Source organism: Acinonyx jubatus, chromosome A1 (genome assembly GCF_027475565.1).
Source record: "Acinonyx jubatus isolate Ajub_Pintada_27869175 chromosome A1, VMU_Ajub_asm_v1.0, whole genome shotgun sequence".
NCBI classification, from domain to species: Eukaryota; Metazoa; Chordata; class Mammalia; order Carnivora; family Felidae; genus Acinonyx; species Acinonyx jubatus.
The window spans coordinates 227,404,791-227,431,549 of NC_069380.1; the positions used below are offsets into that span (position 1 = coordinate 227,404,791).

Below are 26,759 nucleotides of genomic sequence, written 5' to 3' on the forward strand. Positions count from 1 at the left end.
CCACCACCTCCACCACCACCTCCACTTCTGCCACCACCACCACCTCCACCTCCACCAACTCGACCACCACCTCCACCACCTCCACCACCACCACCTCCGCTTCTACCACCACCACCACCTCCACCTCCACCAACTCAACCACCACCTCCACCACCTCCACTTCTGCCACCACCACCACCACCAACTCCACCACCACCACCACCATCTCCAACACCATCCCTGTCTCCACCACCACCATCTTCACCATCATCCCTGTCTCCACCACCACCACTACTACCTCTACCACCATCCCCCTCCCCACCACCCCCACCCCCACCATCTCCACTACCACCACCTCAACTCCTACCACCACCACCACCTTCACCACCTCCACCTTCACCACCACCATACCAGTGGCTACCAGGAATTGATGAGTTACCTTATATACATTTATCTGATAGAAACAACATATTGTTTTAATTAATTGGTGCATGTGTTCCTATCATAGAATTGAGGATACTTTTCATCTAATGATATGCTTTCAGCATCACAAATCATAAGTCAGCAGAAGAAATAATTGGCAATGCTGTCTAACTATTGCCATAAAGAACAGCTTAATGTCAAAGATCACAAAGGTTGTTTCGCAAGATCTGTTTTAGAATATTAATGGGTGATACAAGCATTTCTGGCTAATAATTAATTGTATGTCATTTAATGAGGACATATCGTAGATCTAATAGCTCTAAGCAAGAACCAAAGAAATGATGTCCCTCAAACTCTCGCTTCAACTAAATATTTTTTTTTACTCTCTAGGAGTTGATAGGTAAAAGCTGTCATTAATCATTTGCAGTGCATGTATTTTGTACATAAATTTGTACATATGTTTTGACTAATTTTCTATTAAAAAAGTTTGCAGTCTCAAATAAGTAGTGCCTTTCGGTTCTTGAGTAGACCAAGATTTTTTTTGTCTTTTTTAAAAAAATAACAGTATGAGTACTGCCTACACATAGTTTGTTAGATACAGAGTTGGTAGGAAACGGAAAATAACATACCTTGAACTTTTTTTAACTTATTTATTGTGAGAGAGAGAGCACGTGCACAGGGGATGAGCAGAGAGACTGCGAAGCAAGGGCAGAGAGAGAAGGAGAGAGAGAATCGCAAGCAGGCTCCATGGGCAATCAGCACAGAACCAGATGAGGGGCTCACCATGAACCAAGAGACCATGATCTGAGCCAAAATCAAGAGTGGGATGCTCAACCAACTGAGCCACCCAGGCACCCCCAGATGCCTTGAATTTTTTCAAATTTATTTGTCTATTCTTTTTTACATTTATTTATTTTTGAGAGACAGAGAGGGACAGAGCACAAGTCGGGGAGTGGCAGAGAGAGAGAGGAGACACAGAATCCAAAGCAGGCTCCAGGCTCTGAGCCATCAGCAAAGAGCCCAACGCAGGGCTCGAACTCATGAACTGTGAGATCATGACCTGAGCTGAAGTCGGACGCTCAACTGACTGAGCCACCCAGGCACCCCTAGATGCCTTGAATTTTTCATTGAACATCAGTTTTCCTGTCTAGACACTTAGAAACAAAAGCACAAGGATTTCCCTTGAGTCTTAGGAACAGAATATCTACAACTCACTTTCTACTTGGAACCCAAACTTTAACTTATATAAGTTCTCACTGAAAATCAAAGTGTTTTGGGATTTGTTGAAGTTTGCTAAGAAATATAATACTGATCCATCTTTACAGGTGTTATCAACTCCATCTGCTTATAACATTCAGTCCAGAATTGCATACCTGGACCTCATTAGCTCAGACCCCAGAAGAGAGGTTATATTTTAATGTTATTGTCCTTACTCTTATTAGTAAGAGTTTATGTAACAAATTTACTTAAAAACATGTCAGCAAATCCTACCACCTTGGTCTTTAATTATGTCATTTGCCCTTGGTGGTGTCATTTGTTCTTAAATCTGTTGGTTATGGGAACAAACAGATGGTTGTTGAGTAGGACATGAATCCCTACTGTGGAGTGGGAGCATTAATCTGACAGCAGTGACATGATGAATTGGAATAAGTAGCCTAGTTTGGGATAAACAGAGGTGGTGAGAACGGTTAGCTTATTGTGATATTTCAAGCTACAAATAATGCATCAGAATCATGACCACAGAGTCCAGTTAAGATTACACGAATCCTGAGTCCCCATTGTTGCAAGCTGAGGTAAGGAAACTGGGCTTTCCCAGTAGTGTGGTTGGAGAAGAGGGTGGAGATTACTAGATAGATCAGTAGGAACTCATTCCTCAAGTGAGTTTATCCTACTCTTCAACCCTATCCGTGTTACTGCCCTCAACCAACAAATGCAATATACTTACTGAAGTGGATGGATAGAACTTTATGCTCTCAGACTCCACCAACAGAGAATAGAGTTTGCCCTTGAAACTGTGTAAATGGTCATATCCATTGTCAACAACGTATATGTCTGTTGGCAACAGGTTTCAAAGCCTTTGTACACAATCTCTTTATAATTGTTGAAGCTTGCCCCTACCAAGAGACAAGATAAAGGTGGGAAATAGCAAAGACAAATGTCACCTGGATTTTAAAAGGAAAGGTGAGTCTTAGGAAACAAAAGAATTAAAAGATGCCGTTAAAAGTGAACTGTAGGTGTCGGCAGATGAAGAGTCACAAAAGAATGAAGATTAGCAATAGGAAAAATAAATAGTGATTGTGGGCATCAATACTGGTGCTGATAGCTTCTCAATTCTTCAGGGTCTTCACAAGTTTGCAGCTTTTAGTAGCTTTATTTATGTGTTTATTCCCATGCATGACCCAATTGGGAAATAAAATAACAAAAAAATATATGAACTGGCATTTCAGAAAACCACATGCAAGCAGCTAATACGCTCGTAAAAAGAAGTTTAATTAAAAGGAATGCCGATGGGAAGGAGGCACCATGTTTGGCATTAAATCTCCAAAGATGAAAATGGTTGCTGGCGTGCAGCGTTAGCGAGGGACCACCGAACAGTCCTGTCGGTGAAAGTGTCGTGAGTACGGTCTTTCCAGAGAACATTTTGACAATATGCCTCAGTATTAAAACGTGCAGACTCTTTACCCAGCAATTCAAGTTTTAGGAACATATCCCGAGAAACTATTTTAAAAAGACCTTCAGAGCAAACGAATTAATATAGGGAAAGCATTTAAAACACTCTCTGGCATCCAGTAAGAGCTAATGTCAGCAAAACAAATTAGAAACAATGCCTGTCAATGCACATTTGGATAAAAAGAGTCCATCAAATAGAACACTACCACACATTAAAAATTACGGTGTGGCTAGATATTTGTTGATATCAAAATATACCCATGGCATGTGTTGAGGTGCAAAAAGCAAATTAAACAGCATGTGTGCTGTGGTTCTGTTTCTGTAGAGTAACACACATGGGTGTGTGAGCAGCATAGAAAGGTGTACAAAAGTGGACTCTTTGGGTGGATTTCTTTTCTTCCTTTTAAAAAAAATTTTGTCCTTTTTAAATAGATTGAAGATTTTAAGGTTATTGTGTTAATTTTATAATCAAGAAAATAATGCTCTTAGTATCTTAGATTTTTTTAAAGTTTATTTGTTTTAAGAGAGAGAGAGATTCAGAGAGCACAAGCAAGGAAGGGACAGAGGGAAGGAGAGACAGAATCCCAAGTAGGCTCCTCTCCTTCCATTCAGAGCCCAATACGGGGCTCAGAGCCATGAACCATGAGATCATGGCCTGAGCAGAGATCAAGAGTTGGACGCTTAGCCGACTGAGCCACCCAGGTGCCCAGTATCTTATTAAAAAATGTTTAAGTATATGCCAGAACATGCACTTTTGGGGAACTTAAAATTTTATCTAAAAAAGTAACTGTAATATAAAAGGGAGTTTATCTTATATTCTGTATCCATACAGAGAAATTGTTAGTGTCAAAAAATGGACGCATTGTAAAATTTGGTTGGAAATAGAGGCGCCTGAGTGGCTCAGTCAGTTAAGCGTCCGACTCTTGGTTTCGGCTCAGGTCATGGCTCACGGTTTGTGAAATCGAGCCCCGCAGTGACAGTGCAGAGCCTGCTTCAGATTCTCTCTCTTCTTCTCTCTCTGTACCTGCCCTGCTCACACTCTCTATCTCTCCCTCTCAAAATCAATAAAAAATTTTTTTAAAGGGGCGCCTGGGTGGCTCAGTCGGTTAAGCGGCCGACTTCGGCTCAGGTCATGATCTCACAGTCCGTGAGTTTGAGCCCCGCGTCGGGCTCTGTGCTGACGGCTCAGAGCCTGGAGCCTGTTTCAGATTCTGTGTCTCCCTCTCTCTGACCCTCCCCTGTTCATGCTCTGTCTCTCCCTGTCTCAAAAATAAATAAAACGTTTAAAAAAAAAATTAAAAAAAAAAAGATTTTTTTTAAAAAAGTTGGTTTGAAATAAAACAGAAATTCCACACATTTGCATAATGACTCAGTAAGAGTCGCCTTCAATTCTCAGGAAACAATGTAGTTTTTATACTCACCTAAGGGTTAGTCAACAGATAAATGCATTACATGTGTTCCACATATCCAACAATATCTCTAAAAGTCATTTTATCAATTTTGTAATTTTACCTGAAGGAGCAATGCCGAATGTCACATGGCATTTAAATAAGCAAGATTGTCGCTTTTCCTAAATTGTTTTCTGAAAATCCTATCACGCTTTACATTGCAGTCATAATAGGGGCTCTGCCATTATGCAAGCTTCGCCACGCTCTGCTTATGTTGCTACTGCTTTGATTCGGGAAATACCTAAAATAAGTGATTTTATCCCCTCCTGTCATTTGTTCTGCTTACGGTCACTGAATACATGCTGTCATGATCAGCTGGCCAGCTCGTTTTCATTTGTCCTCAATCAACCCATTGGTGGGCCTAAAACAGATGCCTTTAAATGAGAAAGGCTGTGAGGCATTTCAGGAACGTGCATAAGAAAAGGAGAACTTGACCTTTCAGATCACCTGTGATGTAAAAAAATCGTAATCATAAATATACTTCAACTAACAGGAAAGTGTCCGCTCGTAGACTCAAAAGGAGCATTGTTTCCCCAAGGTTAACAGTGTGTGTAGCTAAATTTTTTATGGCGCTCTTCTCCTTTGTGACAACCAGCCTTCACCACCAGACTTCAAATGTAGGTATGCTTAGGATCATTACCTCGAACTCTGTTTCTGTGACCACATCCCATCCGGCAGCTCCAAACACCATCCAGATGCAGAGGGCTTTAAATTTCTATCTCCCCACGGTGCTCCAGATGCTGGCATCCAGCTACCTCTGGATATCGCCCCTGGCTGTCTAACTGGCATCTCAAAGTCAACGCATCCCAAACAGCAATCCCCAAGTTCTCTCCCGACCTCTTGTTCCTCCAGGCCTCCTCGCCTCTGTTGTTCAACTTCTCATTTCCCCCCAACCCCTACATCCAGCCCACCCGCCGGGCCAGACGTTCTATGTCACGCATGACGACTTCCATCGCTGTGGACCTGATCATCTCTCCCCTGGAATTCTCAAGTGGCCTCTTCACCGGTCAGCTCACTTCTTCCCTCATTTTAGCCTGTTCTCTGCCAAAAAGCCTCCGGAACGGTGTCTTTAAAGACCAGTTGCCCTTTTTGGGGTGACGGAAATATTTTGGAGCTAAAGGAGATGATTGCACATTCTAGCGAAGGTACTCATTGCCACTGATTTGTACACTTTAAAACGCTTTATCGTATGTTATTAGAAAAAGATTTCCTTAAAGCTACCCTTGTAGCTGGGTGACTAGTTGGGAATGCGTCTTATATTTGGCTTTTAGTGCTGTGGATGCCCCAGGAAGGAATGAAACATAATAAAACATATTATGACAGTTACGTGCTCACTGTTACCCCACTGCACTTATGGGTAAAACAGAAATGTCTGACTATGGCGTCCGGGGCCCTTTTTAGTCTGTGTTCCCTGCTTACCCACTTTAATCAAGGATCTGGCCAGACACGTAAGGCACCCTCAGCTAGGATTCTGGAGAGAATTTAGTGAAGGGCCTTTTTTCCAAGGTATGGGCAGAGTAAAGGGACTGATCCAGGGGCGGTCAGGTGGCTACTGACTGTCACCCGTGGAAGCAGTGAGAGAAAACAGTATTCCAGAGATCAGGAGCTGTGGGGACGGGCTGCTCTAGCCACAAAGTGTCTTGGCCCTGTGGGCAGAGCTGAGGACGGGGAGCGTGTGTAGCAGAAAGAGCTCAGCACTCTCTCTCCTCATGCTCTCTCACCAATTCTGCCATTGCCTGAACCCAGCTGCCCGCGGGAGGGCCTGGGTGCCTGGGAGATTCAGCCCAAGGGCACGGTTGGGTTTTGGGGGTTTTGTTTTATCTTTTAATGTTTATTTATTTTAGAGAGAGACAATGCATGAGCAGGGGAGGGGCAGAGAGAGAGGGAGATGCAGATCCGAAGCAGGATCCAGGCTCTGAGCTGTCAGCACAGAGCCTGACATGGGGCTTGAACTGACAAACTGTGAGATCATGACCTGAGCCGAAGTCGGACACTTCACCAACCTAGCCACCCAGAAGCTCGATGTTTTGTTTTGTTTTGTTTTGTTTTGTTTTGTTTTGTTTTGTTTTGTTTTAGAGCAATGTGAGTTGGTAGGAACCTGGAAGAATCAAATGCCTTGAATTCATAATTGAACATCAGTTTTCTTAAGACAGTAACACAACTGCACAAGGGGTTCCCTTGAGTCTAAAGCATAGAGTATCTACAACCCACCCTCGAAGTCTTAACTTCAACCTTGCTGAAAATCCAGCTAAACACAGAGGGAGCACGTGGATGGCCCATTCCACCGCCCCACACACTATCTGGCCATGCAGACCCTCTTTGTATTCCCTGAGTAGAATGTTCTCTCTGCCTGACTTGACTTTTACGAGAGCTTTTGCCATCCTGGTCTCAGCAGCCCCATGAAACGCCTTGAGGCCTGAAATCCCTGCTGCCCCATTTCCCTCACTGTCTCCCAGCTCTGCAGGGGAGCCACACCCACATTGCCCAGTGTTTGTGGAACTGAATTCGGGGATGGCTTACTCGAAGGCTTGAAGTTGTTCTGCTAGACAAAGAATGTTCTGTTGACCGAGTGGATGAATAATCAAATAAATGAACAAATAAAAGGATTGAGTGAAGCAGTCGGTTCTTGATGACATGAAAGTACAAAGATCTCAAATGTGGAAGCTCACTAATCACTTTCCTTTTGTCAGAACAGGTAGTTTTTCTGTGTTCTTCAGAAAGAAGTCACAGCGGAAGCTGACAGTGATGAACTCAGTTAAATTCTCCATAGCTTAGATGTAATAACTTCCACTGGCTTGCTAGTCTTCCAAAAAAAAAAAAAAAAAAAAAAAGCTGGTGGCAGGACCCACTGAGACCACTTTAAAAAAAAATTTTTTTTTAAAGTTTATTTATTTATTTTGAGAGAGAGCACAGGGGAGGGGCAGAGAGAGAGAGAGAATCCCAAGCAGGCTCCGCACTGTCAGCACAGAGGCCGAGGCAGGGGTCGAACTCACGAACCGTGAGATCGTGGCCTGAGCCGAAACCAAGAGTCGGATTCTTAACCGATTGAGCCACCCAAGCGCCCCTCACTAAGATCACTTCTATCAGAATCTCCAGAGATGGAGCCTGCACATAAGCATTTTTCTCAATTTCCCCATGGTGGATAGAAAAACTGCCATTTTGGTAGTTAGACTATCATTGTCCTAATGTCGTTCCCTTTGGATTGTTGAGAAATGTATTTTTTTATTCAAATAAGTTTTGAATGGGCGTCTACACAACTGATCTCATGGACATTAAGACTGTCTTCATATCTGCAAGCTTTTGCTTTTTCTGGATACCTGGATGCCTCACTCCCACTCCTTGGCTAATTGTTCTTATCCCTCAAGGGCCAACCAAAGATCCTCTTCTCTCCCAGATAGCCTTCTGTGATCTCTCCTTTGGTGATCTTTTATTCCCTGAATTCTCATGGCACAGCATCTCTGATAGTTGGTGGATTTTATCATCTACAGCCCAATCATTTTCTCTCCCCAGGTAAACCCTGCCTCATTCACAGTATGTTGCCCAGGGTGCTTATCAGTCCTTTGTTTCCTGGGGCATTCGTAAAATATCTGCTGAAAAATTAAAAGCATAGAAATGGCACAAGGAAATGGAAGTTTCCCCAAATCTCTGATTTGGGTAGTAGATTAGCTTGGAGAATGTGAGGGGGAAGGAAGTATGTTTGGAGAAAAATACACAGCAACAAAGTTCAAATTTGGAGTCATAGAAATGAAACTCAGAAATACAAATTTGAGAATGATCAGAGATAATAGTTGAGTCTTAATGTTCTTATCCACTGTCGTCATTTTTTTCCATAAAAAAGAACCTCTGAATGGAGTGTCTCTAAAAAGCAAGATAATTTGGACTATGGGAGCCTATATTTATGTTCCAGCTCTTTATCTCTTGTTTGTTACCTGTCCTTGGGAGATTTTTGTAACCTCTTAAATCTTTAGTTATGAATCTGTAAAATGAAGTCAATAGCAGTACCTCTCTCTCAGGGTTGGGATAAAGAATTAATAAAACAGTGCATGTGACATGGTAATGATTCAATAAATGAGGGCTTGTGTTTACCGTTGGTATCATCACGATGGAGTGGCAATATGAAACAATTTTGATTTAATGGAAAATAAGACCCAGTTTTAATATTAGTGTGATGGATAGGGACAGGATTTGTTTTAAAATTACCCTTCATCTCAATCTGGTTTTTGTTTAGTGTTTTCTCCATGGAAGACTGTAGCTGCATGTTTTCATAGAGGTCAACAGAATTAAGGTTTACAAGAGAAGTATATTTGTAAAAGTTGTTTCAAAATGGAACACTCTTCATTCTATGAACTCAAATGACTTCTTGAAATTTCTCAAGTTATATGACCTAAGGCTAACACGAAACTGGGCAAAGATGAAAAGCAGAACATTCTCTTGTGTTCATGTGTATTCTGCTTCAAAGAACTGCAAGCCATATCACCTCTCTCCAATTTCAAGTAGCAGATGTACGTGCCTGACAATTGTCTGATTGTTCATAATGCATCATGGTCAGACTACTGACCTTCATTTTTACTTACATGTACAGTGCCATTCGCTGGGTCTCAGTCTCATCATCTGTAAAATGGAATTTGTTGAAGGTTTACATGAATTAATACATGCAAGATGATAGCAAAACTCCTAGTGTATGACAATAATGCAAAAATATTAGGTATATTTGGCTAGTTTTCTTCTTTTCAGTGTGATCTTATTTTGAATGCCTAGCTTAGTCACAATCTGAAAATGTGAGACCCTTGTACTTGAACATCATCATGACTCAACAATGACATTCATTCCATGTTCTTTCATTCAGTAGGCACCTATCGATAGCCCACTGGAAACTAAACTCTTTTTAATGCTGATTATGTGAGAGCTGAACTAAACTTTCAGTCCGATTCCCAACTTCCACTCTTTGCTCACTCCACCACCATGTGGTCATCAAGGCAGCTTTTTTGTGTGAGAACCCTAGGAACCAAGGTTGCACTTTAAGATGGCCCAGGTATAGAAGAGTGTCCCCAGCTATCTTATTTCCAGGGATTCTTAGCCAAGGATGCTCCCACAAACTCAGTTTGAGTCCTTATGTTGATTCTTGGCAGGAGTAAGGAGGATGTGCTACCTGTAATATTAAAAAGAAATCCTCAAGGAGCTAGCCATCCCTATCTTTGTGCAAGGCTGTATAATTTCACCTTTGCCTACTCACTCTAAGCCTAGAGAGTTTGGAATGGCAGCCTCGGGCCCTACCAACAAGTGTATGGGGCTTTGTCACTTCTGGGTTATGGTACCTAATAGAAATGCAAACAGCTTAACACCCATTGTCATCCACACAGATAAAGTCATGATGTTATGGTTAGTGAATGCCCTGCGGTTCCAAGAATTTTCCAGACTCTGTGTTTACCAAAGATGAAATTAGCTATCTACTCATTTTCAGTAATTCACATGGTTTGCCAACTGTCAGCTCCTCTACCAGAAAAACCTGTAGACTAAGCAAAGCTAAGTTTACTAGATTTACTATGGTAAGGGAGAACACGACCTTGCAGAAGTCAAAAGGGAAATTGGGCCTGGTATTTATAAGGCCTTAGATCCTTGGCTGAGTTTGTTTAAGGTGGGTGTTCCAAGATGCAAAACAACTGGCATTGGGCAGAGTTGATAATGTAATAGCTCTGGACTGGTGGTACATAGAGGCAAGGGTCATGAAATGAGTTTTGATAAGCAAACTATTACTTTTGATAAGCAAGCTGCTCAGCTCACAGTCTGAACTTCCAGAGGCAGGTATTTTCTGAAGCAAGCAGTTGGATTAGTCTGTCCCCACATCATTTAACCCAGGGCCAGAAATTATGATGATACCACTTCCCACCTAAAAAATCATTATATGATGGGGCTGAATGTCTTCAAATCTCTCTCTCATTCTCCCTTCCTCCCTCAGTCTCTTCTTCTGCCTCTCCCTGCCCCCTCTTTTTCTCCGTTCTTTCCTCCCTTCCTCAATAATTTATGAAAGAGGCAAACTTAAGTTACTTTATGTAATGCATGTAATTTGGGGTACAAACAGCTACCAAGAAACACAACCAAAGTATAAGAAATCATCTTTATTACTACACAGAAGAATATGACAGTTGTTAGATGAAATGACCTAATCTTAACTACAGTCACTTTTAGGAAAAGAGGCCCAGGGCCAGTTTCCAGAGATTATAAAACAGCTTGTGTGCTTTTTTTTTCAAGGTCTGACTTCTCCAAGGTCATTGAGGAAGGCTATAGTTTCAAGCAAGCCCAATTTTATATTCCTAACTCTTGATCTCTCGGGAATTGAAAAATAAAGTATTCTATGGCTCATTTACAAAATGCTGTGCTCAAACATGAACCCATGACTTTCACAGATGGTTACTATCAGACATTGACATCATATAGGGGAGGAAAAAATATTTTTCCTCTACCCACCTTAGGCTCTCCAGCTGGGGTCTTGTAACTGAGATAGGCAAAAGACAAATTAATGAGAGAAAAACAGAAGTTTATTAACTTGCATATGGCACATACACGTGGGAGCAGCCAGTGATGGGTAGCTCAAAGAGGTGGTTAGAACTTATGCTTAAATATCATCTTAGGCTAAACAAAGGAAAAGGGATTGGGGGCTTCTGGGAGGGGGAAACAAGTAGTTATGGGAAGGTGACTAAGAAAAGTACGGTTAAATAGGGTTCCATGCTAAGGTTTGTTTTCCATATTTAAGTTGATGCTGTAAGAGTTGCTAAGGGTCCTCCTCCTCTTCCTGGTACAGAAGAGAGAGACATCTTGACAAATGGAAATTTCCTTTATAAATGTAAATTTCCATTACAAAATGACAAGCTGTGCTGACTAGAGAACTTTTTCCACCTCTGTTGGTGCCCAGTGGCCTTTTTCCCAAAATGACCCATATGCCAAAGGGACGTGGTTGGGGATGGCATGTTTTGGTTTCGTTCACATCCAAATTATTTTCGACTAAAATTTACTTTAAAAAAATTACCATGGGAAGAGCTTCTTACTTCTTAGATAGGAGCTGCACTGCTTGGCCCCAGTTGGAGATAAGCCTCGTTTCTGATGACTGGAATCTAGCTTGTTATTCCCTTACTGTAAGCATTTAATGTAATTTGAAAAATTGGAGATCTACAGAAGCCAACTGGAAATGGAATGAGATATCATAGACACACCTGAGTTTTGATTCTTCCTTTCAAAAAAAGTCATCCTCTTTTGTCTGTGAAATTACCTCATTTTCAATTAAATTAGTCCCAGCTTTGAAAACAGGGAGGATCATTTCTTAAATTATTAATGAAAACTTGAAGCGAGTTTGGGCCTCTTGTTTAAACTAATCTATACCAGCTTGTTCTACACGTGTTAGGTGCACTGCTGGTACTAAAATTTGAATATCAGAGTGTTCCTGGGATCAGTTTTGGCTTTGAAACAAGACAGCACCTCAACATGGATGGCTGTGACAATAACAGAGCTGTTGCAGAACTTCAGGAGTTAAGACATCTCAAGGGGGAGCCCTCATAGATTTAATCAGCTTAAACCAGAATTTGCCTCATTTGTGAAAGCGAAGATCTGATTTTCTTGCTAATGTGAAAACCATCCCACTCCTCTGGAGTTAACCAAATTTTGTACCTATTTTGAAAACAAGCAAGAATAATTCTGCTTGACTCTCAGCATGTAACGTGTATGTGATGCTTTCAAAAAAGAATTCCATGTCTGGGCTAGAAGCTGTCAGTGGCATTAGTAGGGTGACAGTTTTTGGTTCTCGAGGCTGACAGTACAGTTCTTCTGCCTGCTCTCCCCACACATTTATCAGCCCCCGCAGCCCTCTCTCTCGTCGTCACCACCTCGGTGAGACTCTTAACTCAGAATGATTGGGTGAGTCCAATTCTAAAAGGATTAACCTTCACCTAAGCCCCGGTGGTCACTGCAGTTTCCTCTCCTGAAATATTAAAGAAGGGAATTCAGAGATCGTTTGTTCTGGTCAGCCCTGGGATTCCTGGGCTTCCTGGGATTCCTGGAAGCTTGAGGAGTTTTGGCCTAAGGAACTACCCTTTTTTCAATATTTTAAAATTATTTTAAAGTAGTTATTTGTTATAAATTGGGTGGTGGGAATCACTTATCATCAAAAAATGGATTGCTCTTAAGGGAAGGTTTATAAAAGAAAGATAAAGATTCAAATCTTAACAGAGAATTTTTATATCCTGGAAATACTGATATTCCATTGATAAAATTCATTAAGGCTCTGTCACTATATCCAGCATCCAATCCGACTTTTCTGAAAAAAGAATTTATACAATTACTTTTCAATTTTCCTATGATGGAGGGGTGCCTGGGTGGCTCAGTCAGTTGAGTGTCCGACTTCGGCTCAGGTCATGATCTCGTGGTTCATGGGTTCGCGCCCCATGTCAGGCTCGCTGCTGTCTGTGTGGAGCCTGCTTCAGATCCTCTGTCCACCTCTCTCTGCCCCTGTCCCACTCGTGCTCGCTCGCTCTGTCTCAAAACTAAATTTTAAAAATCATTTAAGGGGCGCCTGGGTGGCGCAGTCAGTTAAGCGTCCAACTTCAGCCAGGTCACGATCTCGCGGTCCGTGAGTTCGAGCCCCGCGTCAGGCTCTGGGCTGATGGCTCAGAGCCTGGAGCCTGTTTCCGATTCTGTGTCTCCCTCTCTCTCTGCCCCTCCCCCGTTCATGCTCTGTCTCTCTCTGTCCCAAAAAATAAATAAACGTTGAAAAAAAAATTTTAAAAATCATTTAAAAAATGATAAAATAAAGTAAAATTTCCTGTGATGCATAACACTACATGTTAAAGTTAAATTCTTCTATTTCACGCTCTTATAACCATCTTTGTTACATGTGTTTTAAAACACTCTTCTGCATGCACTACAGAATGACTGTCGCATCCATTTCCTGTAATTATTCTTCTCAAAGTAACATTCACATCGCGTATTTAAAAAAATTTTTTTTATTGTTTTCGAGATACAGTTGACATAAAGCATTGTGGAAGTTTAGGGTCTACAAGGTGTTGATTTGACACATTTATATATCACGGTACGTTACTACCTTGGTATTAGCTGACACATCTCTCATGTCATATAATTATCATTTCTTTTCGTGGTGGGAACAGTTAAAATCTAGTCTCTTGGCAGTTGTAAATTGCATGATATAGTATTGTTGTTCATGACCACCAAGCTGTGCGTCAGATCTCCAGAACTTATTTATCTACTAGTTGCGTTTCTGTACCCTTAAACAACACCCCCCTAATTCTCCCACCTCCCAAACCCTGGTGATTACCATTCTGCTCTCTGTTTTTATTAGTTTGGCTTTTTAGATTCCACCTGTAAGTGATATCATACAGTATTTGTCTTTCTCTGGCTCATCTCACTTGGCACAATGTCCTCAAAGTCCATCCATGTTATTGCAAATGGCGGGATTTCCTTCTTTCTTGTGGCCAAGTAATATTCTAAGAATATATATACCACATCTTCTTTATCCATTCATCCACTGACAGATGGTTAAGTTGTTTCTAGATCTTGACTATTGTGAATAATGCTGCAATAAACACCAAATACAGGTATCTTTTCTGTAACCTATTTTCATTTCTTTCAGATATGTACCCAGAATTGGAATGCTAAATACTATGGTATTTCTATTTTTAATTTTTTGAGGTCCCTCCATACTGTCTTTCATAACAACTGCACCAATTTACATTCCCCCAGTGGTTCCTAAGGGTTTCCTTTTCTCCACATCTTTACCAACACTTATCTCTTGTCTTTTTGATAATATCCATTCTAACAGATGTGAAGTGATATCTCAGCGGTAGTTTTGATTTGATTAGTGATGTTGAGTATCTTTTCATGTACCTGCTGGCCATTTGGGTGTCTTTTTTAGAAAAATATCTGTTCTGTTCCTCTGCCAATATTTATTCAAGTTGTTTATTTATTTTTTGCTACTGAGTTGTATGAGTTCCTTACATACTTTGGATATAACCCCTGGTTCGATATATGGTTTGCAAATATTTTCACCCATTCCTAGGTAGCCTTTATTTTTTTTTTCTTTTCTGTCTTTTCTTTCTCTTCTTTTTTTCTTTTTTTTTTTTTTTTTTTCTGTGCAGAAGCTTTTTAGTTTGATGTAGTCCCATGAGTTGCTTTTTACTTTCAGCTACCCATTATTGTTGCAACATTTTGGTAGACTTTATCTTTGAGGTCAGTGCTTTTATTTTTAAAAGCATTAAATGAGGCTGTGTGCAAATCTTGTTGAAGCTATGCCGCATACCATCTGGAAGAACTTTCAACACAATCCTAATTCACAACCACACCTTGAGGGTCATGACTTCTCAGGGACAGTTGAGAGTTTCTGTATCACACACCCAAATACTCAGATACATGCACACACAATCTTCATATATATTAAGTTAATTTTTAATTAGCTGGTGAATTTAAAATAAATTTTGAAGCGTTTATTTAAAATGAATTCAGCATAATTTTTCTTTGGTTTGAGCCTCACTGATGCTCAGAGATTATGTTTTAGGTCTAAAGATTAAAAGCAAATGAGGGGGTCATAGGAAAGGCCTGCACAGACAGAGGCAATGTTTGATTTTATTATGATTTAAGACTTAAGGTTATTAAAATGTATTTTTTGTCAATCTGAGTTTCTTTTTCTAAGATATCCCTTACCTCTTTTAGGGAAAAAAAACCACACAATTACCCTCTATTAAAATAAAGGATCCAATGAAAGTAATTAAGATTTTATTAAAGAAATTTTAATAAACCAATTACTGCTTATGAATATGGATAATCTCAGGGAAAAGAGCCACCCTGTGCCTGAAATAAAAATAAGCTATATTTTAAATATATTTAGTATACATAATTAGTTATTTAAATGTCTTCTCAACTAAACCTACTGTCAAAATTATATTTGGAACAGCAATAATTTTATACTTAAAGGAAAGCTTTTGAATCCATATAATTAAAGGAAAGATGCTACAAAAATTTTATTAGAGATTTTAACCTCAAAGAAATTAGCATATTTTCAACAGGTAAATTGAAATTTGCTGGTGACCATCAACCAAAATACTAAAACATTTTTATGTTATTTTCAGATACGAATAAATGAGGTAGCTTGTATGGATACCAAATATCACTGTGAATTCAGTTTATTCCACAGGGTTTTTTCACAAATTGAAATTTTAGTACTACCTTAGCTAATTTAGAATTATCAAGGAGTTAATACAAGATAATTACTCAGATACAACATGGGAGATGAGCCTTCTAATGCTAAATTGACTAATGTCTTTGAGCGGCATAAATTGTTCTCTACTAGCTAAAAGTGGAATTTCTGTAGAGTTATATTATCTGTATTTCTGTGGAGGTTATAGTGTTGTTGAAATAACATTTTGTATTCTCACTTGGACTTATTACTTATAATATCTGCTATTTTATTTTTTTACATCATGGCTTCATTTGCCTGGAGCACATGTCATCTTACAAAGGTCTGTCATCCAGCTATTAATTCTTGTATTTATTCAGCACCTGAATGGTGAGCACCTAATATGTGTCAAAGCATATTCTGTGTGTTGTATGTGTTCTGTATGCTATGAACACTCAGGCCCCCTGGTTTCATGTCGTGTCTGGGACCTTGCTGGGGAGGAACAGTGAGGAAATGGCAGAAGTTCAAATAATGGGAAATAGGAGTTAGTGATGAGGTCTCTGCTAAAAATTAAAATACTCTCATAGCAGGTGTCTGGGAAGCTAGTTTAGAGTGATCCAGAAAACTTTCGCTGAGTTTTTGCACCTTTAAGGTACCACGTGAGCAGAAAGAAAGATCAGCCTTGGAAAGCTCTAGAGAAGAATATTCCAGGCTAAGAGAGCCATAGGTCTAAGAGATCGGAATTTCAAAGGAGCTTGTGTGTTCAAGGAGAAGAAATATGGCCATGATGCCCGCAGCAAAATGACTACAGTTACAGCAATGGAAGGGCCCCGAGGGCAGGGACGTTTGTTTTCTTCAGTAATGTATCCACAGTATCCCACACGGAACCTGGCACCTAGGTCCTTAATGTGCATGGAGTGAATAAGTGAATGAAAGATTCAAGATGAATTTAGAGGTTTAGGGAAATGCCTGATCATGAAGCTGTAATAAGAGGTTTAACTTTGTTTTAAGCATAGCGATATTTTAAGGGGATGTGTAAGGGGCGCCTGAGTGGCTCAGTCGGTTAAGCGTCCGACTTCAGCTCAGGTCACGATCTCACAGTCTGTGAGTTCGAGCCCCATGTCGGGCTCTGTGCTGACAGGTCAGAGCCTGGAGACTGCTTCAGATTCTGCGTCTCCCTCTCTCTCTGCCCCTTCCCCGCTCATGCTCTGTCTCTCTCTGTCTCAAAAATAAATAAAAACATTAAAAAAAATTTGTAAAAAAGGGGGATGTGTAGTAGATTGAATGTTGGCCCTCCAAAGAAGTCCATATCCTAAATCTTAGAGCCTGTGAATGTTATCTTAGGTAGTAATGGGGCTTTACAGAGGGGATTAAGTTAAGGATCTTGAGATGGGGAGATTATCCCGGATTACCCAGGTGGGCTCAGGGAGATCACAAGTATCATTATAACAGGGAGGCAGGGAGGTTCAGAATCCCAGAAGGGGATGTGATAATGGATGCTGAGGACAGAGTGATGCAAGCCTCAGGCCAAGGAGCACAGGCAGCCTTTAGAAGTTTGAAAAGACAAGGGAATTCTCCCTTAGAACCTCCAGAAGGAGCGTCACCCTGCTCATGCATTTTATTTAGCCTTCAGATCTGCAGAATTGTAAGATAATAAATATGCATCATTTTGAGCACCATGTCTGTGGTAACTTGTTACAGCATGAATGGGAAGCTAAGACACTATTATTCCAAATTAAAGGAAGTGGTCATTTAATAAGTTGCAAACATGAAGATGGTTACATTCTTAAAAGTCAATCACTTATCACGCTCACTTCGGCAGCACGTGTACTAAAAAAAATCAGCGTTTGTAATCTATATTAAAATGCACTTTGTATTTAGTTGCAGTATTTAGGTGGATCCTCCTTCCTGTATCTTCTGTTCTCTCACAGCAGATGAAGAGGGTAAGAGAACCAGGGGCTCTAAATTATGAGAGAGGTAACCAGGAAAAAAGTGTGGTAGAAGGGAAAAAACTGAGCCCAGAGACAGAGACAAAGGAGGGGGAAGAGAAGGGATCCCATGCAGCGTCTGAGTGTCAGGACTCCAGGGGTGGCAAATCTAGGTGGTTCTGGCTCAGGGTCCCACATGAGACTGTGTCATCTGAAGCCTTACCTGGACCCGGAGGTTCCGCGCCCAAGGCAGTCTCTACGTGGCTGTTGGCTGGAGACCTTGGTTCTTTGCCCCGTAGGCCTCTTCAGAGCAGCACTGGAAGAGCTTCCCAGCGGGACAGCTGGCTTCCCCTCCAACCAGCAGAAGCTGAGACAGAACTTGGAGGGAGCAGCGGTACCTTTTCTGTGACTGAGTCTCCAAAGCCACCTCCACCATGTTACGTCAGTTAGGGCAAGTCTCTAAGTCCAGTGCTCACTCCCAGCGAGAAGGATTGGGCTCCGGGATTAGAAGGGGATGTCAAAAAAGAGAATAACAAAAATGTTAAGCCAGCACAGAAGGAAGAGGACGGAGTGAAGAGAAATTTAAGCAGAACAATGACTTCTCATTTCTTTATAGAGAATGCCTAGATATGCCCATTTTTCTCAAGTAATCTCTCTCCCGTCTGCCAGGACTATGGATGTGTGTGTGTGTGTGTGTATGTGTGAGTGTGTGTGTGTCTGTCTGTAACAAGACAGCTTTAGAGTTCTGGCTGTTTCCCGCTTTTGACTCCTGTCAGACATGTCAACCTTTATCTCAAATAACCCCCAGAGACCTCTGGTTCTACACTCGAGCGGGTCTATACGTCCAGATAATGTAACCAAAACTCTCTGAATTCCCCTCAAAAGAAATTCTGCCGCATTACATCCATCTGGCCAAGCCCTCATTGAAACAGAGGAGATAAAAGCTGCCCCCAATCACAGGTCCAGTGCACCCCTCACGGGTCAGGAAGCACTTGGGGGTTGCAGATGGGAATTAGTATAGGAAGTTCAGAGGCGGGATCTAGAGCAATGATAAGCTGTCTGGAACATGAAACACGGATGGAGCCAGTCTGGATGGTGGGATGAATGGAAACAAGGAAACTTTTGTCCATGCTAAATGCTGAATCAGGTTACACTAATTAATGAATTAATGAGGAAGGTAATGAAGAGAAGAGCCCAATAAAGAGTTATCTTGGAACATCTCCTGTCCCATCCTTCACTTCTTGTCAGATATTAGATTAGGCCTTCACACTTTGATTTTCCCCTCTTTAAACCTTTTTCCTGTTTATTAGAAAACGGTAAAGATTGTTTTATTTTTGCAGAATGCCTTTAGATTCTTTTAAATTCATTGCATGTAAAAATGCAGAAGACTTTCTTTTACTAATTAGGTTTTAGAGGAAATGTATTTTAGAGCAAAACATACCACCCATAACAGGAAAAAAATAGTTACAAACAGAGAGGGAGGGAGGCAAACCATAAGAGACTCTTAAATACAGAGAACAAACCGAGGGTTGATGGGGGGGTGGGGGAAGGGGAAAATCGGGGGGGGGGGGCATTGAGGAAGGCACTTGTTGAGATGAGAAATGGGTATTGTACGTAAGCGATGAATCACGGGAATCTACCCTCCAAACCAAGAGCACAGTATATATGCTGTATGTTAGCCAACTTGACAATAAATTATATTTAAAAAAAAATACCATCCATATTTTAAAACATATATGCCTCAATTTTCATGTATTGGTATTTTCAAATCGGGATTTAAGAATGAAAAAAATTATATTTTCTGGCTCTATGTGTGTGCATTGTATCCTTAGAAGAACAGACACAATCCTTGTAATGTGATATTTTTTAAAGTTTTCTTCAGATACTTGGGTAGATATTAATTTCATTGTAATGTGCTTTTTTAAAGCTGAAAACCTAATTGTTTTATTAGAAAAGAAAATTTTCACAAGACTGCAAATGAATGTATTTTGATTTTCATTAAAAAATTTTTTTAATGTTTTATTTATTTTTGAGACAGAGAGAGACAGAGCATGAGCAGGGGAGGGGGGAGGGGCAGAGAGTGAGGGAGACACAGAATCCAAAGCAGGCTCCAGGCTCCGAACTGTCAGCCCAGAGCCCGACGCAGGGCTCGAACTCACGAACCACGAGATCAGGACCTGAGCCTAAGCTGGACACTTAACCAACTGAGCCACCCAGGCGCCCCTGTATTTTGATTTTCTAAAATTTGGTAAATCTCTCTTAATGGACTGAATAAGCAGCTTTATATATTATTTAAAGCAAGATAAATGTATGTGATAATATTGCTAGCATTTCAAATCCGTCCGCATCAGAATGTATTTTTGAGCACCTTCTGTGTACCACTGAGCATTTTTTTGTGTGTACCCAGTCTGCAATTCTAATGGTAATGCAAACATGTGCATAGAAGTTTATAGAAAATGGTCTATATACTAAAGCAGGGTGGGCGAAATCTTTCCATAAAGGGCCACATAATAAATGATCTTGGCTTTATGGGCCATGCAGTCTGTGTCACAAATATTCAACTCTTCCCTTGTAGGCCACAGACAGTATGTAAATAAACAGGCAAGGCTATGTTCTAATAAAACTTGATTTACCAAAACAAGCCGGCAGGATTTGCCCTTGAGCCAACCCCCTGTGCTAAAGGATTGGTTTATATATACGGGGCGGCAAAAACATTTTGTTTCCTTTGCATTTACTTCAGTAAAATTCCCAGCAAATGTTTTTTTGGAAGACAACTGAGAGGATTTGTCTCTATAGTCACATTTTTATAGAACTGATTTAAAACTGTTCCTTCAGTTGTTAACAATCAAACATTGTCAACACTCAGATGAGTATTATTAGTGCCCTTGGTGAGTTCAACATGTGCCATGAAAAACTAACAAATTTCAGAAGTACCTGTGTTTGTTCTATTCATAACACAGTAGATAAAACGCAATCTCATGTTAACATTTATTGAAAGCTTATTAAACAAGTAAGTTGGAAGTTGTGTTTCTAAAAATAAATATTTTATTCTCCATGTCTGCAATGATGATGTATATTTAGATTAGTCTTGAGAAGAAAATACAATCTTTCTTTCATAAAAAATCAGAATGTAATTCTGTTTATTTTACCTTCATATGTTCTGTTTTGGACAACAACAAAAAATTCTTTAAGAGCATTTTCAGATGTTATAACTTATACGTAGTACTTACGAACATTTCTAAACTTAATCCTATTTTTAAGATTTCCTTTAAAAATATGTAAGGGGCCCCTGGTGGCTCTGTCAGTTAGGCGTCCAACTTCAGCTCAGGTCATGATCTCACCGTTCATGAGTTCGAGCCCCACGTCAGGCTCTGTGCTACCAGCTCGGAGCCTGGAGCCTGCTTCGGATTCTGTGTCTCCCTCTCTCTCTGCCCCTCCCTTGCTCACACTCTGTCTTTCTCTTTCTCTCTCAGAAATAAACATCAAAAATTGTTAATAAAAATATTTGAAACCCTAAAACATGCCATCTGTCCTAAAACTTTAGCTTTTGCTCTGTCTGCATTACTTTCTGTTCTAGTCTGTCCTCTGCGGACATGCCCTCTGCTTTCTACTGCTCCCTGTTCTCTGCGTCCTCCACGAGCATTGCCTTCTGAGAAAAACTGACAAAGCTGTCACAAGTGACAGTGAATTTAAATTCCTTGCTGAGCATCAGACCTGATGCTGGACTCTCATAAGGTCCTGCGTGTTGGTGGCCATTTCTAAATGGAGGCCGCATCAAACTGTCCATATGTGCATATTGAGGTCTTGGATAAAACAAGGATGTCCTGCTAGTTCATAGCTCAGATAACTTTCACAATTCTTTTGTCTTGGTTAGATTTTTGGATACGTAGGCCTGCTGTATTAAAAGTGAACAGAAGCCTGGTTGGTATCCATAGTTCAAATCAGACCTCACCCTCTTCGAGATGGAACAAAGACAATGGTGTCACAAGTCTTATGCCCGCTTGTCAGATTTTCACAGCAGCCCTTTAATGGGTTCTCAGAGATGTTCTAAAATCAAGGGTGCGCTCTAGGTCATGCGTTCACACTCTCTAAGTCCGCCTTGCCCTTGACTTTAACTTGATTAGGGAAAACGGTTTTGAGATGAGAAAAAAGAGTGGCCATCCAAAAGCTCTGTTTGTGTGTATCTTGCAGGAGTCCTTTGGAACCTCTCGTCTTGTGACGCCCTCAAGATGCCAATCATCCAGGACACCCTGGCAGTGTTGACCAATGCCGTGATTATCCCCCATTCGGGCTGGGAAAATTCACCACTCCAGGATGATCGGAAAATACAGCTGCATTCCTCACAGGTGCTGCGAAATGCGACCGGATGCCTAAGGTGAGTGGCACCCTTGCTGCCTCCCGCTGCTGTCATATGCTTTCTGCTTCTGCAATTTTCATTGCTGCTTTCCTGAGGATCAGAGCGTCCCAGAAAGATGAATGTTGACATGGTGAAGAAGGGTAAGAGGCTAGCAAAAATCATTTCTAATGAGGTACTGACGAGGTGTAGGCATCTTCTTCTATAAGTCTTTTATTTAACATGTTTTCTTGAGTCTTGGGCAAAAAATAAACATTTTCATTCCAACCAAAAGTAATTAGTTTTCTTTGATTAAAAGCAATAGTTCACAGTAGTTTCTTTCCCATGTTATAGTATATCATGCGTATAGAATAACCAGGCAGGCCAGTTGGTAGGGGGAGAGTCTATGACATATACGTAGGGAGCTAATTAAGTGGCATCACTAATTTTGGTTTTCGTTTTTAAAAGTTTGTCTGTGTGACTACCGGAGCCCATAATGCTTAGAGATAACTTTTTAATAAAGCCTGTTGTATGAAATGTTTTTTTTTTAAATAATGAAAGTAGCAAATACATTCTAGTTCTCTCTCAGTGCCCTTTTACAAAAATCATCCCCCAGAAATCTCTTGAGAAGTCTTAGAATCACCTTAATTTTTATTTAACTTTTGCTCTTAGAAAAGAAGGTAATAATCAGGATACAGTTTTTCCAAACTCGGGCAACTGTGCCCCCAAGGATGCTGTATTTGGTACCAAAGTTGCAAATCTCTGCTAGATAAACTTAATGATGAGGTGGGAGTACAAGAGCAGCCCACGGGACCCAGTCAAATGATCTCTATTTCAGACGTAAAATGTACAGGTTTGTTTTAGCTGAGCTGCCTCAAAGCTGTCATCTTGCCTGCAATTGATTGGTTTCCAGGGGCAAAAACTGGTCTCTACTGAGAAGGAACAAAATCACCTTGGTGACATTAATAATAATTATCTCATGAATATGTATAGCAATGCTCTGGGCCTCCAGTCTTGAGAGGGGTGGTGCGTTTGTGTAAATGTGTGTGTGTAGAGGGAGATAAAGTGAGTCTACCTCCATAAATATCGACATACATTCACAGACAGGAATAGGAAATCCTCTAACGATCTTGCTGTTCCTCAAGGTCACGAAATAATGATCTTTTGACATGATTTCTCTGGCTAAGCTTTACCATAAGCCAACTGTACAGTTCTCCAAAACTCCCTGTTGAGACATTCATTTTATAACCTCTTACATTCTGTTATCCTTCAGAAAACTCCTGCCCCACCAGAAGAAATATAACTCCTTCCCAAAGCTAAAGCTGTAAGCCACTTCCAACTTTTTATACCTGATTTTTCTAGTCCAGTTATTTTCGACTATTATGGGTCGTTTTTTCCCTTCTTAGCATCTTTGACTTAAAGAGTGTCATTGTTCCTAATAAGGATCATAGAAGAAGTGCCTCGGAATCAATTGTAGAAGTATGGTCAGTAAAGACTTGGTGAACTCTGTCAGGTAGAATTCTCTCTGAATGATACAGTAACACAATTCTACATTCAAGATGTTAGACTTATGGATGTGGGCCACCTCCATTAAGAGCATACCTTCAGCACCATTTGATCAAAAGTCAGATGAGGAAGCTAGACCATGTGGGTTCACGGGTCTGCTTTGCAAGTCATCTGGCTGAGTTGAGCATCTGGGATGTGACGCAGGGTGAAGATAGGTCAGATCAGGATCAGATCAGAGAAACTATCCATCCCTCTCTGTTCACACATACAGCGGGTTGGCCATGTGCTGCTTACACTGAATATGGCCAGGAGCAGACACATCATAGGAAGCAAAAGGGGGGACATCTGGTTTAGAAAGAATTTCCTGTAGTCAAATTGGGTTTCCTTAGTCAAGATGCAACCAGGTTTAAGGGTTTTCCCACTTTTCTGAGTTTATCATGTCATTGGCAAAGCAAAACCCAACAATATATGGTAAATACTTAATTTCCCCCTTATTTCATCAAACCCCTGCCTTTCTACAGGAAAATAATAATTTGTCCTCTCTTATTTAAATGTGTTTGTGAATCATTCCACATGGATGAGCAGGTTGAGCTGAGAGAGGAAGAAAACAGCCTTGGGAAGGGGCGAAAATGAATTTACCAAAGACTCAGTGGACAAAGTTCAAGAAATTCCAACTAACATTTGACACGTAACTTACAACCAGTGTTGGCACACCAGAACAGTCACAAATGTTTTTAGCATGGTGGAAGGTTCTAGATTTTAATTGTTGAGGTTGTATGCATTCTTGATTTTTCCAAGAAAGCCTGGCTTTTTATTTATGTTAAAGAAATTACCTTGTACACTATTCCTGCCCTTCAGCAGTGTCAACCATGAGCATTTACTGAGTGTCTGGTGTTTGCCAGAGAGGGATCAGGGAGGCAGAAATAAACAAGGCTCAGCAAAAGCCCCCTGGGAACTGCAGAAACGATTCGAATATACTCCTTAAAATGTATATGAACAACCAGATTGTCTCAGTTTATAAATCATATCTGGACTTGTACCTTTGCAAAGAACATTTTCTTCTATCAAAATATTTAGAAAGAATTTGATGCTTTGGTGCTTCTCAAAGCAAAAACAAGAAAAACTCAGCAATTGTTCTTGTCATTTTCATGGACTAAATTTATATTTCATACAAAAACGATACAGTGAATTTTCACAGCAAAAAAGATATAGGAAGTTTGTGTAACATTTGCATACTTTGGTGTATTAATTTATAGCTTTGGTTTTGAAAGTTGCCTAAGTTGTATAAAAACATGTTAGAATTATTTTGCAATGTGTCATGACCACTGCTATCATAGTCCATGAAATCTGGCTAGAACGTTCAGTATATGTTTCAGGAGCTTGTTTAGTTGCTAAGAAAGAGCCAGCTGCATTTGGCCAACAAAATGCACCTGTCCGCCCGTGGGTGCATAAGGAATTCGATGTAAGTTGGGACTAAGTTGGCATACACCACGTTCAGTGTCACAACGGGCAGATAATACTTCAGTTCATTTCATGTGATTTATGGATATTTCACTGTAAAGGCAAAGAAAATGAGTAACCTTAAAAAATAATGTAAAATATGCACAAAAGATTTCTTACTGTCTTCCTGTTTTAGATCTTATTCCTTGTTAGGGAATCATTTTTAAAACTAAGGCATTGTTGAGGACCATCCGATTATATTAAGATTGTTTTCAATTATTTGCTTTTATAGAGTTCAACTTCTAGAAACCCTCCACAACCTTTAAGGATCAGGAGTTACATATAATTCAGTCCTTTTCATAATTATACATTTTATAAACTTATTTTGAGAGTGTGATTTTCCCATTACCATTCATTATCAAACAACACTTGGAATTAAAAAAAAAAAATTACAAGTAGCAAGGTACATGAGTCACTGTTTAAGTATTTTTGATATGTGAGATGTCAGTTAAATTTAATTCAGCTATCTGCCCTCGGGTGATATTTTCCCTGATACTGAGTTGGAATGGAAACTCTCCTTTCTCATGAATTGTTGAGAAATTGAAGAATAGAGCTGTGTGAGTGCGTGTGTGTGTGCGTTCGTTCATTCCGAGGTTTGACCTGGCAACATGTCTATCGGATAATTTTATACATTGTTGACAGAGGTAAGATTTTGACTTTGAAAATGAACATTCTGATTCATAAAATCCCCATCTTCCAGGGACCAGAAACTTCTACTTCGAATACATTGTTTATTCTCATATTTATTATAAGTTCAATAGCCTATGGTCAGTTGGTCGGGAAGCCAGTACCTGCACTCACATCCTGACTCCTGGTCCAGCCTGCTCCCGCTGTGCCACACAGAGAGGAAATACAATGTCCTGTGAAGTGCCAGGAACACATCTGTGCTCAAAGCCTCACAACCCACTGAGCACCCAGTTGGCGGATGGACTCGCTCTCCTTTGTGTTGGCTCCTTTAACTTGCTTCTGGACATCCACTGAATGGCATCATCTCAGCCAACACCCATCCAAATTACCAACTGTCGTCTTCCTCCTTCTTTCCTACTTCCCATTCTTCCCTCCCAAGGCTGCCAGTATGGAGTGGGAAGCAATGTGGACAGTTAGTCATGGAGCCTCACGTCAGCCCCTTCCCGCCACCTCCACCTTAAATCTTAATTTAGGCAATTAGTCAGAGCAATGGATGCCTTTTTTAAAAATATAAGACTGTATTTTAAGACATACCCTAGAAAACAAGGTTGACATTATTTCCCCAGTACTCAGGCTCCTTCATTCTTTTACTGATGGCTTGATTCTCTTTTACTGATGGCCCCACTCTTTTTCCAGGATAGTATTTCCTAACCTGGGTGGCTTTTGACCCCAGTAGGAGCTTTGATGGTGGGTAAAAGTACATTTATCGGGTCACTGATGTAGAGCAGTGTTCTTAATTTTTGTTCCTAGCAGGATTCAAATTTGTTTGTGTCATTTCGGAGTGGGAAGCCGAGGGTAGGCATTTAAGCAATTGCTATTCTAAAAGACATCATCTTTTCATTTTTCAGAAAGAAAAAAAATATATTATAAATGCAAATTGTACCACTCTTAAATGTTCCAAAGCTCATCAGAGTGAAATTTAAGGTGGGGAGGAGGGGCGGGGAAAGCCTATGCCTTCCTAAGCTAAAATCTGGACCGCTAACACTGTTTAAACGTTAGATAATTGTATACATTCTTAATAAACTCTGTCCAGCTTCTCAAGACTTCTCTTTGGCGGCAGATGTACCAATACCTAGTGGTATCCACACGCCCCACCAGCCTGCAGCAGGGGC

General features: G+C 40.5%; 1 protein-coding gene across 3 annotated transcripts in view; it reads left to right on the forward strand.

Annotated features, from left to right (window-relative positions):
* Positions 1 to 26,759, forward strand: part of CTNND2 (catenin delta 2) — a 933,243-nt gene that overhangs the window by 740,655 nt on the left and 165,829 nt on the right. For all 3 annotated transcript variants that reach the window (XM_053202070.1, XM_053202078.1, XM_053202077.1), the window contains exon 12: positions 21,813 to 21,996. In XM_053202070.1, coding sequence (XP_053058045.1) covers positions 21,813 to 21,996 — 184 coding nt within the window. The remainder of the gene's footprint in view (positions 1 to 21,812; positions 21,997 to 26,759) is intronic.